Source organism: Scophthalmus maximus, chromosome 22, assembly GCF_022379125.1.
Source record: "Scophthalmus maximus strain ysfricsl-2021 chromosome 22, ASM2237912v1, whole genome shotgun sequence".
Classification (NCBI taxonomy): Eukaryota; Metazoa; Chordata; class Actinopteri; order Pleuronectiformes; family Scophthalmidae; genus Scophthalmus; species Scophthalmus maximus.
This window is the reverse complement of record NC_061536.1, coordinates 1911105-1923711: the sequence shown is the minus strand read 5'-3', so window position 1 is coordinate 1923711 and position 12607 is coordinate 1911105. Positions and strand designations below refer to the sequence as shown.

Sequence of the window (12607 nt, the reverse complement as noted above, 5' to 3'; positions counted from 1 at the left end):
CTCTGGGATGTCCCGTGTCCATGTGTTTGAATGAGGTGTCCAGGTGTCAATGAACGTTTGAACCATGGCCTGCTCACGCTCACGATGCTCCTGTGTTGTAACACACCATGTGGTTTCCTGTGCAGAGCACTGAAGGAGCGTCTGCTGTGTTTGTGGAGGCCTTAATGCTGCTGCTGTCTGACTGTTAGCTGACGTTAGCATTAGTCTCCTGTTCCTTTAATGTCCCACAACTTTAATTAATGGATTTATTTAATTTATGTCATTCCACAAATGTCTCCACACACTCACATTTACCTACTGAGGGGTCGTAGTCAAAATACCACCTTTTCTGAAACTGCTGGTATTTATTTTTGTAACTATGGTCTTTAACATTCTTTCCTTTTTTTAATCATCCTGTAGATCCACTGCATCATTTTTCGATCGTGTTTCTTTCCAATGATACCAGATGCTCGCATAAAAAGAGAAGTTTGGGTCTTGTGTTATTTAATATTCAATAACACCTTTATTTTAGCTTCAGAGTAGCTTTAACGTCTTGTTTTATCACTTCTCAGTTAATGCTGGTCATATACAGCACCAGACATCCACATACAGTAGTGACTGTTGGCTCAGTCCCTTATCTCTCGCAGCGTTTTGGTGTGTTAGTGTGCCTCCGTGTCTTATGCCGTATGTGTGAACGGGTACAGTGTTAGTCAATGAGTCAAGCTTGTGAAGAGCCAGTGTCTGCAGATCAGGGTGAGAGTGGGTGACGTACAACGGCACTTCCTGCCCGAGTGCTTGCCAATGACAGTAATTCTTCCTCGGTGAAGGCCTCGGCCATCAATCAGCTGTGCGACACAGACTTTGGAAAATGACTCTACTACCCCAATGTGCGCTTGCATATGCACACGTTTCCTCTTTGTGTGTTTCGCCCCAGAGATCCACGCGCTTGTACATTAACACGTTGTGTAACATGCAGTGCGAGCAGCGCATAGTGTACCTGCGTGAGGACCGCTGTTTGATTCTTCGTGTACGTGTGCGAGAAATCTGGCTTCAAGGCTGCGTGGTTTAACTTGTTTGTGGTCGTCATAATTATGCGTCTCATTCAACGGCTTCCACATACACATCCATGTAATCCATGTAGATTGCTTTTTTTTCATACCCCCAGCACACGCACAAGCACACACACACACACACACACACACACACACACACTGTGGGATTTATGGTTCCTCTGAATCTGGGCTGTTAATGGAGTGACTGCCACTTATCAACGCCAGCTTTAACGACTGACTGCTAAAAACAGGGGGAAGAGTGATAGTTTGTTTTTCATCATCTTGCGCTGGGGAAAAAGTGAAATGATGTCGAGATTAATGGCGTCTGCTCACCTGTTAGGCAGAATTATTAGGCCCCGTAACCCCAGATTAGAGAAATAATCAACTAGATCGCTGTGAATTTATATCCCACATCCTGTGTATCACTCATTGTGCGCATTGCTATCGACATCCTCCCATCCCCAGGCCTATCAATGTTCTTAACAGGATACACTTCACCAGCGGGATGAAATGAAATGTTTTGCTGCCGAGATAAACGATTAAATATGCAGCACTCCCCTTCAAAAAGATTGTGTCATCCACAGCCCTTCTGCATTCACTCAAATCCTTTCGAGTTGAAGGACTTGCACCAGTTTTTCTTTGGGCGGGGGGGGGGGGGGGGGGGGGGGTAGGCTGGCCTGTTAAGCAGCTTAAGCCTTCAGGTTTGCAAATGTAATCACGAAAAACAGAGGTGTAATTACACCAGTGTATTGCTCTCTGCTCAAATTTTTGCCAGTATGCGTTCTCCAAAAATAAACGACATAATTGTACCTTTTGCCTCGCATAGCCACATTTAATCCAATTTGAATGCAAACTCTTATGTTACCAGGGACACATGAGAATTAAGTTGAATAAGCTAGATTGTTTTGACAGTAGTTTTGTGCAAGTTAACGATGTCTTATTTTTAGAAATTATGTAATGTACAGCTATATAATAGAATTCTACACAGCTTAAGTCAGGCATTTTCTTTAACTTTGGATAAAGCATGTATCAGTAACAACAAGGTCATCTTTTTACAATTAGTCCTGTGTACAAAAACCCCACGAGCGCAGATTGATATGCATCGCTTTCATCTTAATGTTTGTAGTTCAGAATAGAATATCATGTGCAGAGCAATTACACATAATATGACATGAATTTATACAAGAATGTGATGCTATGAACTGAAAAAATGAGCTACCTAACAAAGGGATGGTGGGAGGCGAATGTTATGCTCTTCTCACTGCAGGGAAATCTTTTTGTTGATTGCGCGACAACGTATGCAAATCACGTCAGTTGCAATTTTCCAATTACAATTCCTGAGGCACAGTGCGACTCTTGTGCGCGCATGTGCAAGCGTGTCTGGATTTAACATGGTACCGGGCAGACAGGGCTTGTCACAGCTCGTTTCGCTGCTGGCATTACTTTGTTTGTAGTAATTTCAGATTGATCCAGCTGCAGCATGGGGATCCTTTTTAATTGTATAGAGTGATAATAAACAGTGAATTGACAAACTGTTAATTTCTGTGGAAAAAGAGCAATTTCCGAGCGGGAACTGTGGATGCGGCGCTTCTGAAGAAACAATACGGCAGCAACAGTTTTGTATCGGGGAAAGCTCATTTGAAAGAAACGCGCAATTTTTCACATTTTGGAAAAAGGAAATTAGACAAACGATCCATTTTCTACTTTTTTTGGTGCTAGGCACTGACTTTGCTCAAAGCACTATGTTGCTGCAGCTTGATTCACTGAACCAACAACGGCCAACCTGATTTTAGCTGACACCTCGTCACTGCAGGTCAGTGGCGGTTAGTGTTGCCTGCTCACCAAAGGCTGTTTTGCAAAACTTAGTGACTGGTTATCAAAAGAGTCTAATAAATACGACTACTCCATTCCTTGGAGTAACAGTTCATCCCATTCTTGTACTTCTGTGGCTGCTCTCTTAATGGATAAAATAGCCAAAAAGTATTTTAACCAAATGCTCCAGGCCAGAGTGGTTGTTCATCAGTGTGATCAGTTTAAAAATCTACTTTGCTTCTTTGATTTTTTATTTTTTTTGTAGTTATGGGTTTAATATTCAAAGCTTTAAACTAAAGTCAGGGGCAATGTGCGTGTGCTTTTAAACATAATCCTGTTTCTCATGCATATACAAGTAGCGGTGAACACATAGCATATGAATGCTCTCGAGCACTTTCCCAAAAAATGAATAAACATCCCTGCAGCCTTAAACGTTTGATAAATGACAGTGGAAAGAGATCTGCAACGCTCTTTTCCCTCAGCATGCAGAGGCGCAGTGACTCCCTTTACTGTATTCCTTCATATACATCGTCTATTCTGCCGTTTGTTGCCAAGCATGTTGTTAGTTGCGGCTTTTTTCTTTGAGAGCAAACTCAAATATCTGAATGCAACATGTGGCTGGGTCGAAAGGTGTTTGGCTCCATGAGACAGGATCCAAACCAAAGCAAATTATATCTGTAATATAGCAAAAGCAAATCAAGGAGAAAATAAAATGCATTGCATTCGAGCAGAGCACATGACACACAGGCAGGTAGCCGGCGATGAGGAATCGCCTGCCTGCTGAGCAAGTTCAATCGTGATCGGAGGAAGAGCGGCAGACCACTGTCTAATATGTCACAGTCAAATAGGCAGACCTAAATGGCATTAGACTATTGACTGCAGGAGTATTCGCCAGCCATGGAAAGCAACCGATACATTATTCAGCTGTGTAACACCCGAGCAACGCAATCGCTGTCATCACTCCTTGAACATTCCCCCGTCACCTTTAGATTTGAGTCACTTTGAGTTTTGATTAATCAGTTGATTGCTCAGTTGAAATTAAGATGAGTAAAATCAAGATAAATCCATATCATCTAATTATGTCAACATTTCATTTGTGTTTTTCAGACACCTCAACAAAAATTTTGATGAATTTGTAATGTGTTCGAATGGCCAAAGTTTAAATTATCATGCACACTCACAAAAGCATCTAATATTATTCTTTCATATGGGATATATAAATATAAATATATATATATGTATAAATATGAAAGAAAATATACTTTTTTAAAACTCAAAATGAGCTGCCTAAATTGATCAGACTATACTCGTTGGACTACCAAGCTGATTTTGATATTTGTATATGTGAATTTATTTCTTAGACTCGAAAAAAACATTTGCTTCTATTGGCTGCCACTTATTGCAGAGAAAGAAAAATAATATGGGGGCATAGAACCGATGATATTTGCCGCCCAATCCACATTGCTCAAACCAGAAGAAATACATTCCCTTCAGCTGTCATCTATGGGACTGTGAAGCACTGTCACACCCTTTGTTTCCCGGCTTAGGCAAATCCATGGCATATTTTTTTTCTTTGATTCCATCCTCTCCCTTTGTTTTTTCTTGTTCATCCCTGGGAGACATAGAGCAGAACAGCCTAATTAGTAATCCAAACACCTTGTGAAATGTGATAATGGATGAAGCACGTGCACACACACACACACACACACACACACACACACACACACACACACTATTCGTGCTGTGTCTAAAGGATTTGGCACATGCCTTATGAGACCAGTTATGCTTATTTAGGTGTTGGAAAGTTCTAAACATATTGTGGTTCATTATAAAGAAGGCTAGTCGGTCCATAGAACTTCCATACAATGGAGTGCAGAAATGTTAAGGACAGAAAAGAACAAATTAAATCAGTCTCCAGTCCAAAAAAAGACATGTAATGAGGAGATGATGATGACGATAATGTTGAGAGCGACTCCAGGAGAGACTGTCAACAGCGTGCAGACACAAGACGAATGGCGCGTGAGCACATCTGCGCTTGTGAGAGCCTGCAGCTACTTGTAGATCCGAACCAGTGCTGCTTTTTTCAGAAACACAAACCGCCATCCCCTCCTCCTACTCCTCCTCTACCTCCTCGCCTCTCTTTCCTCTCGCTGTCTCCTTCCCTCTGCTGCTCTTTGATCATCCTTGACGCAGGAACGAAAGAAGAGCGACGAGTAGAAAGTACATAGCACTGGTTGGGCGCTCCATCGGTCACCGTGTCCCTATTAGCCCCGCTGGCTAATCAGATCTTCTACCCAACCTTGTTTTGGAGTTTATTAGTGGCTTCCCGGGCTGCACGGTGGCGTAGTGGTTAGCTCTTCGCCTCACAGCAAGAAGGTCCTGGGTTTGAATCCCGGTTCAAACCAACCAGGGCCTTTCTGTGTGGAGTTTGCATGTTCTCCCCGTGTATGCGTGGGTTCTCTCCGGGTTCTCCGGCTTCCTCCCACAGTCCAAAGACATGCAGAATGGGGTTAGGTTAATTGGAGACTCTAAATTGACCGTAGGTGTGAATGTTAGAGTGAATGGATGGATAGTGGTATCCCTCGGCAGAACGAAGGAGAAGCTGAACAACACAGAACGAGAGAGCTAGAGAGAGAGAGCAGTGCATGTGATGGAGATTTTTGAATATTGATGCAGAGCCTCATAGGATGTTTTGAACGAGGCGTCAGTGGTTTATGCTTAGAGTATTATACCGCAGACGTTTCAATGCACATATGCAAACGCACTTCACCCATAATGTGATTTTTGAATATCTCATTTGAGAACTTTGGCCGTTAAGATGATGCTTTAGTAGCCTTTGGAAAGACTCTCCACAAGACTGAAGGGACCTGGCAGCAGGGATCTGCTCCCATTCAGTCACAAGAGCATTAGTGAAGTCTGGCAGTGAATGTTGGCCGACAAGGCCTACCTTGCAGTTGGTGTTCCAGTTCCGTTCAAACGTGTGCGCAGGCCGGTGTCTTTATGGACCTGGCTTCATGGTCCACAGTAAGAACCTTAAATGTCTAAAATCTCATCAGCATTTAATAAAGGCTTGTGGCAAATAGTGGCAGAAAAATGGCAAAACAAAGAAATGAGTGTGGATGAGATTGATGCAGCTGAACAGGTTGGTGGAAAGTCAACTTACAACAGAGCCTTTTTTGTTTGTTTATTTTTAATAAAACATTAACTGCTTCTAGCAACCCGTACTGCAGCTTCCATGTCCAATGATATTGGTGGGATTGGTACGTCACCCATTAGTGTTCGGTTTGAGGAAAAACCGAAACAATAATGGCGGGGGTCAGAGACACAGACAGGAACATACTATATTCAAGTGTAAGCCTCAAGTGGGTAAGGAGGGATCGGTTGTGCGCTGCAAAAATGACAAGTGGCAGCATGTGCTGAAGTAACATGTGTTTTTAATTAATGTGAGGGATTCTGGGAAAGACGACGTCGCACTCAGCCACCGTCGGGTACATTAGCGTTTGTGTGTTTGTTTTCACTCGCATGTTGCCCTACATCACTGCCAACTGTATCTGTTACACCTGAGTGAGAGGCTGACTCATCAACACATTATTTCATCTTTCTTGGGATTTGCGTTTTATAACCTGTTTATCTGCGCATAACCTCACACTGCTGCTGTTGCTAGGATTACTTTACATTGATGAGTGTGCACAACAACAGCCCGTAGCAGCAAATCAAAGATAATCATTCATTTGTGCAGCAATATGATTAAGTACCCCTTAAAAATTATAGATATTTATAAGTTTAAGTAGTGAAATGCTTAAGTATGTAAGATAAAATAAATTGTAAATTTATAATCTAACATACAGTAAGTACATAAATGAAGACTTAAAATGTGGCATGATTGTGGTGAGTATTTCTTTCAACTCATGTCTCTCCTCGTTTTCTCCCTTTCATCGTTGACTTCATCCCTGTGTGTCATAATTGCTCTATCCACTCGCACACACACACACACACACACACACACACACAGACCTGCACACTGGCACAAGCGAGTAAACAGCAGCATCTCATGGCCACCACTTAGCTTCGTCACTTTCCTAGGGGCGAGAGTGGCACGACATTGAATTAGTTTTTGTTTTATTCCCATCCCTAATTGTTTTCTGCCCGGGGATTATTGCAAAGCGATTTGTGTGGAGCAGAGTAAAACACAGTGGACGTGTGAACGTCACCTTGTTTCATTTGTCAGCCTTGATTTGTTTGCTGTAAGTGTAATTGACTTATTCCTCTACAAGGGGAACAAAGGAACAAAGAATGCAATTCTTTTTTTCACCCTTCCCTCTACTGTTAGATTCTTTCTGTCAACAAAGGATTCCATACCATTACTTGTAATCACAATTACATGATTATGGCACATAAATAAATGCGAATCTGTCAGCAATATTATTTCATTCGCTCTTGTTTGCATTCAGTATATTCACAAAACAAGCAGAGTTGTACAAAGTTGTCTGTAGTATTTTACAGATCATACAAATATTCACTTTTTTGCGTGATGGATATCCTGTGTGCAATGCAATACGTGGAGGAGTGTTCAGCCCACTGTATTGCCTTACAGGTATCTATGTTGGTGGGCAGATGCAGATAGCATCAGGACAATGTAATGCACTGTTAATGGAGTGCAGATAGCCTGGAGATAAAGCAGTCACATCACTCACTCACTTGCTGACCGGTGGACACTCTGGGGGAAGTGAATCTGTGCGCGTGTGTGTGTGTGTGTGTTTGTGTGTGTGTGTGTATGTGTGTGAGCCATAACTGCATACTTACGCCAACCCTCAGGAAGAATTAGATTGAAGAAAATAGATATCATTTAAGTGTACAGAGCACTTAACTGTAGTGAAGCCAGTGCTACAGTGTTCCATAACTCCTCCAATCATTCGTACGCACACATCCTTTCATTTAACTGCTGATGACTCGAGCCGCTCTGCACAGCAAATGACAACCAATCAGTCCTGTGTGGCCGCCCAAAATTGAACGCATCTGCAAAGTCATGCATTCGCTCACTGCTGCGGCTCCGTAAATGTTCCGCCCTCTTTAACCCTTCTGTCACTCTCTGCTCAGAAGTTCATGTCCAATAAGTTTTCACATTCCGTCACCGTCTTCACGTGTCTAAGCCCTCCCACTCCTGTCCCCTACTTCCCCTCCCCTTCACCCTCTCCTACGGAGACACTGGTTTGTCACTGACTTCGCTGCTACTGCGGCTTGTCCCTCAGTCGCCGCGGACTGCGGTTGATTATCTCCATGAGCAAATACCTTGAGATGTCGCACACGTGTGAATATTAACAGGCGCCCGGGTGCTACAGCGCAGTCCCTTTTCAGGAGAAAGACAGAGCATTTAGCCCGCTGTATTCCGTGAGGCGTCGGTCTTGCTTGAAATATTGATGGCTTGTGGGCTCTGCGGAGGGCTGTGTGTGAGATATACAAATTGTTGCTGCCTCTAGCTAGTTTTACCTTTGTTGTGGGATGGCGTACTTTGCGGGCATGGTAATGTGATGAAGCCAAAACAAGCAAAAATACATTGGCATAAACAACAACAAAAAAAAAGTGGCACGTCGTACTGTCCACTCAGTACATTGTATAAGTTTGCAATCCGCCGCGCTCAAGCAAAACCACTAACCCCCTATGATTACTGGTGACATGTCCGCCAGCGTTCAGCTGTAAGGCCGTGAGTTTGAACTGAAAGTGAGAGCGCTGAAGGCTAACCACGAAAACTCTGTCAGGGCAAGATCACGGCCCTGAGAAAAAAGTGATGTGGTACATTACAGCTTACCCGCAGAGAAAGGATAAGAAGGCTGATAGAGATATGGCATAATTGCTTGTGAAAGTCTTCCTCCATTAACTGGGGGGAATGAAATCGTGTGTGTGGGAATGGAGTGCCGTTTTAACCTCCGATCGGTTTCACTGTGGAGAGTCAGTGATGAGTCATACACACACACACACACACACACACACACACACACACACACACACACACACACACAAAATGTTTTAAACCAACTGCAATACATTCAATCTGCCTGGTTTAGTATTGAGAATATTGTCCTTTTTTGAAAAAAAAACACATGGAAGTGCCGGAACTGGACTTATTTGTGTGTGTGTGTGTGTGTGTGTGTGTGTGTGTGTGTGTTGCAGCGATGGGCTCTTGTAGTGTGATAGGCACAGATACCGTGGCAAGTTGGAGCTTACAGAGTGCAACCAAGCATCGTGCCTCGGCCTTGACCACTGACAAGTCATAGCTGCGTAGGGTCTCGTACAGAAAGGGTAGTTGCGCGCGCACACTCACACACACATACACACACAAGGAAATATACACACAGTGTTCTTCGCACTCAACTACCTCCCTGTGTCTCTCTTAGCACCCATCATTTATTGACTAATGTCTCCCCTCTACTCAGCCATCAAAATCTTGCTGCTGTATCTGATTTCCTTTTTTCTCCTCTGTCTTTTCATCTTTTTTTTCTCCTCCTCCCTCATCCCTCCTTCGGGGGGGAAAAGCAGCTGTATCAGCACTGTGCTTATCCTCAAACACACACACACACACACACACACACACACACATACACACACACTGACTCAGTTTAAAGGACGAGTTATCTCATTTAGTCTCTATTTACAGTGGAATGCACATACATTTGGGGCGCTGGGGTGGGGCCGTCACAAACACACACGCACGGAAGTGTGAATAAAATTGCATCTGTGTGGGCGTTTGTGTGCCTGCGTGGGCGTGAATCCCGGCGTAGCTGTGAAGCCTAATGAAGGAGTTTCTCACCATGATTCATCCTCACCCAAAGTAGCTTTTACATCACCGACGTGTCTCTCTCACCTCCCTGCTTTCCTCCCTGAACCTGCTCCCCAGCACTGCCGTCTCCTCATTACAGTATCTCCACTCTGTTCCCATACAGCCATCTTTCTGCAGATACACTGTCTCCATCTCTGTCTGTCCTGCCCCCTCTCCTGTTCCCACGGGCGGCGGTTGGATAATTGGAAGCAGAGGTTCTTCATTGAGATGATGCTGAGGCCAGCCAGGTGGAAAGCCCTCTTAATAGACCTCTGCTCTCTCTATGCACACACACACACACACACACACACACACACACACACACATGCGCTTATGCAAACACTCACTCACACACACACACAGCATATACTCTTCAGTGTGGATGCAGCCATGCACACATGCACCTATTTTTCTCCTCATAGGCCCTTATGTCTGAGATTACTCAGCTTCCCATACAGCAGAACCAGCCAATGATTTCTCATCACTCTATTTTTCCCAACTTCTCACTCTATCGCTCTCTCTCTCCCTGTCCCATCACTCCCCTTTCATCCTCCTCCATCAATTTACCAATCGCTTGAGACACCTGAGCTGCGTATCCGTTCTTTTGTATCGCTCAGTTGCAATCACATCTCGCATCTTTTTTCTTGATAGCAGGCAGCAATCCCCCAGCTGGCGTTTTCACAATACCTGCAGCAGCGCTTGCCACAGCCCATATCACATGGCAATATTTAATCTCTCTTTACTTGCGAGAAAGAAAGGCAACTCTTTTTTGCGCGGTTGGAAGGTATCCGTGTTGTCTTCTCTTGAATGATTCTGGTCTGCAGCTGGCTTTTACCAGAAGATCACGATTTGAATGCGACAGGAATCCCTTGCAGTTTGTAGACGCGCCCCTGTCCATCAACCCCCCCTTTCCCGCAGTGCTTTGCCGAAACAAGATGGCTGCCTTCCAACTTAATTTGCGGTCAGCAAAGGGGCTATTTGCATGAACATGTGTCCCATCGTTTAGCTGACATCCCACCGTGACAATCTGAAAGAGAGGAGTGAAATCATGCATATATTAAAGTCCTCTTCCCTTTTTGATTCAATTCATCTTTCCCCGCACTGGTGTTTTGCAATTTTTTTCCCCCCCCTCCTCCAATGTGATACTAAATGTGAGTAAGTGAACACCACGGCCTCCCTTAACACCATGAGATGAAAGGGCGCTCCCTTTGTGACAGACTGATATACATGCAGTTAGAGTACATATGGGAACAGAAAATGAAAATGAAAAGGAAGGGGAATTTCCGGGATGAGCCAAAAGTAGAGTGAGTAACACTGTCCTTTATTCGAGTCTGTAAATCAGGGATCTCTGGGGCAGACACATGCACAAACATTCATGTCTTTGCACAGATGAATCTGGCAACAAATTATTAGTGGATACCAGTTTTCTTTTCCCTTCAAGTATAGGTGAAAAATATGTTAAACTGATTTCATAGCTGAACCCCGTAAAGCTGCTGCCGAAAGCTATTGAGGGAAGATGCATTACTCAAAACTACACAGTGTGTTTCCGACACAATTTAAGTTGGCTGGTTATTAGTCCCTCACTCCCACAGTGTTTTATTAAGCATCTCCAAACATATAGTGACGGTCAGGTTTAACCTCTGAGGATCGTGAAACCTTGACAGTAGTTTGGTGATTGGACAATTATGATAATTGAAACAGAAAGCAAGTTTAAGATCGTATACATTTAGGGCAGCTGTGGCTCAGGAGGTCACCTAGAGATGTATGAAACTTTAACATCATGGTTATAGTGGCCAAACTTATCACGGTTATCAGTATTACCGGGGTATTATTAAAATATGATGAAAATGTTAAAAAAGTACTGATACATAATCCTTTCTAAAGAACGGCTCAATTAACCGTCTGGAATTTCCCCCGTTGTTTACCGTTTCATCCCTATCGTCCACTAACCCGAAGGTTGGCGGTTCGATCGCAGCTACCCCTAGTCCGCATGTCGCTGTGTCCCTGGGCAAGACACTTAACCCTAAATTACCTCTGGCGGCTCTTCCAACAGTGTATGAATGTGACAGCAAAAGCGCAGTAAACAGCAGCGCTGTGTGTGTGTGAAATGGTGAATGCGGGTTAATAAGACTAGAAGAGCGCTATATAAATAAAGTCCATATACCATATACAAAATTAGTGAACATTTTAAAGATATAATTATTTTACTGTTTTTACACATATTGTACTCACTCTCTCGGGCTAATGCGAGCAAGTGGCCAAGTCATTAACAACACTGAAATGAAGGACACAAGTGGAATATTGGGACACTAAATTGTGAATAAAATACCATTTATTTTCAAAGAGCTTATTATTACTAGACTGATAGTGGAATGAGCTTTGCAAACTACAGCTACAAATAGCAAATATCTCCTCTTCCAGTTGATTCCACATCTTAAAAAAAAACTACCGGTTAGTTATTCAAAATGTCTTGTACTCGGAGTCTGACAGTTTTATGTTTGTTGTTTGTTCAACTGTCAGTTCCTTCCCACAGTGGCTGCTGTGTTTGTAATTCACCGTGGATATATGATTGCAGTTACTCTTTCTTCACCGCAGGAGAGAAATCTGTTGAGGTTTTTCCATCCTGTTGAGGCCTTGGCATTTTAATAATTTTCCGCTGATTCAGAGCCTCGTTACACAAAAACGTTATCCCTGAATGCCCGGGGGAACAGCTGGTTTTTCTGACTGACCATCATTGTCCTTCTGTCCATTTGTTCACAGGTTAACGGGGTTCCAGCTGCCTTCACCCATTGTGAGTACAGGCTCCAGGCTCACACTGTGGCTACTGTCTGACTACGCCGTCAGCGGGCAGGGATTTAAAGCCGTCTATGAAGGTAACACGACTTCCATGTTAGTTTGTACTTGAGCAACAGAATGTGAAACGTTAAACATATATCTCAAATGACTGACT

The 12607-nt window shown here is 43.5% G+C and overlaps 1 protein-coding gene across 1 annotated transcript in view; it reads left to right on the top strand.

The window, feature by feature from the left end:
- The window catches only part of csmd2 (CUB and Sushi multiple domains 2), a 232902-nt gene that overhangs the window by 22101 nt on the left and 198194 nt on the right, over positions 1–12607 (top strand). The window contains exon 3 of the mRNA XM_047330254.1: positions 12418–12530. Coding sequence (XP_047186210.1) covers positions 12418–12530 — 113 coding nt within the window. The remainder of the gene's footprint in view (positions 1–12417; positions 12531–12607) is intronic.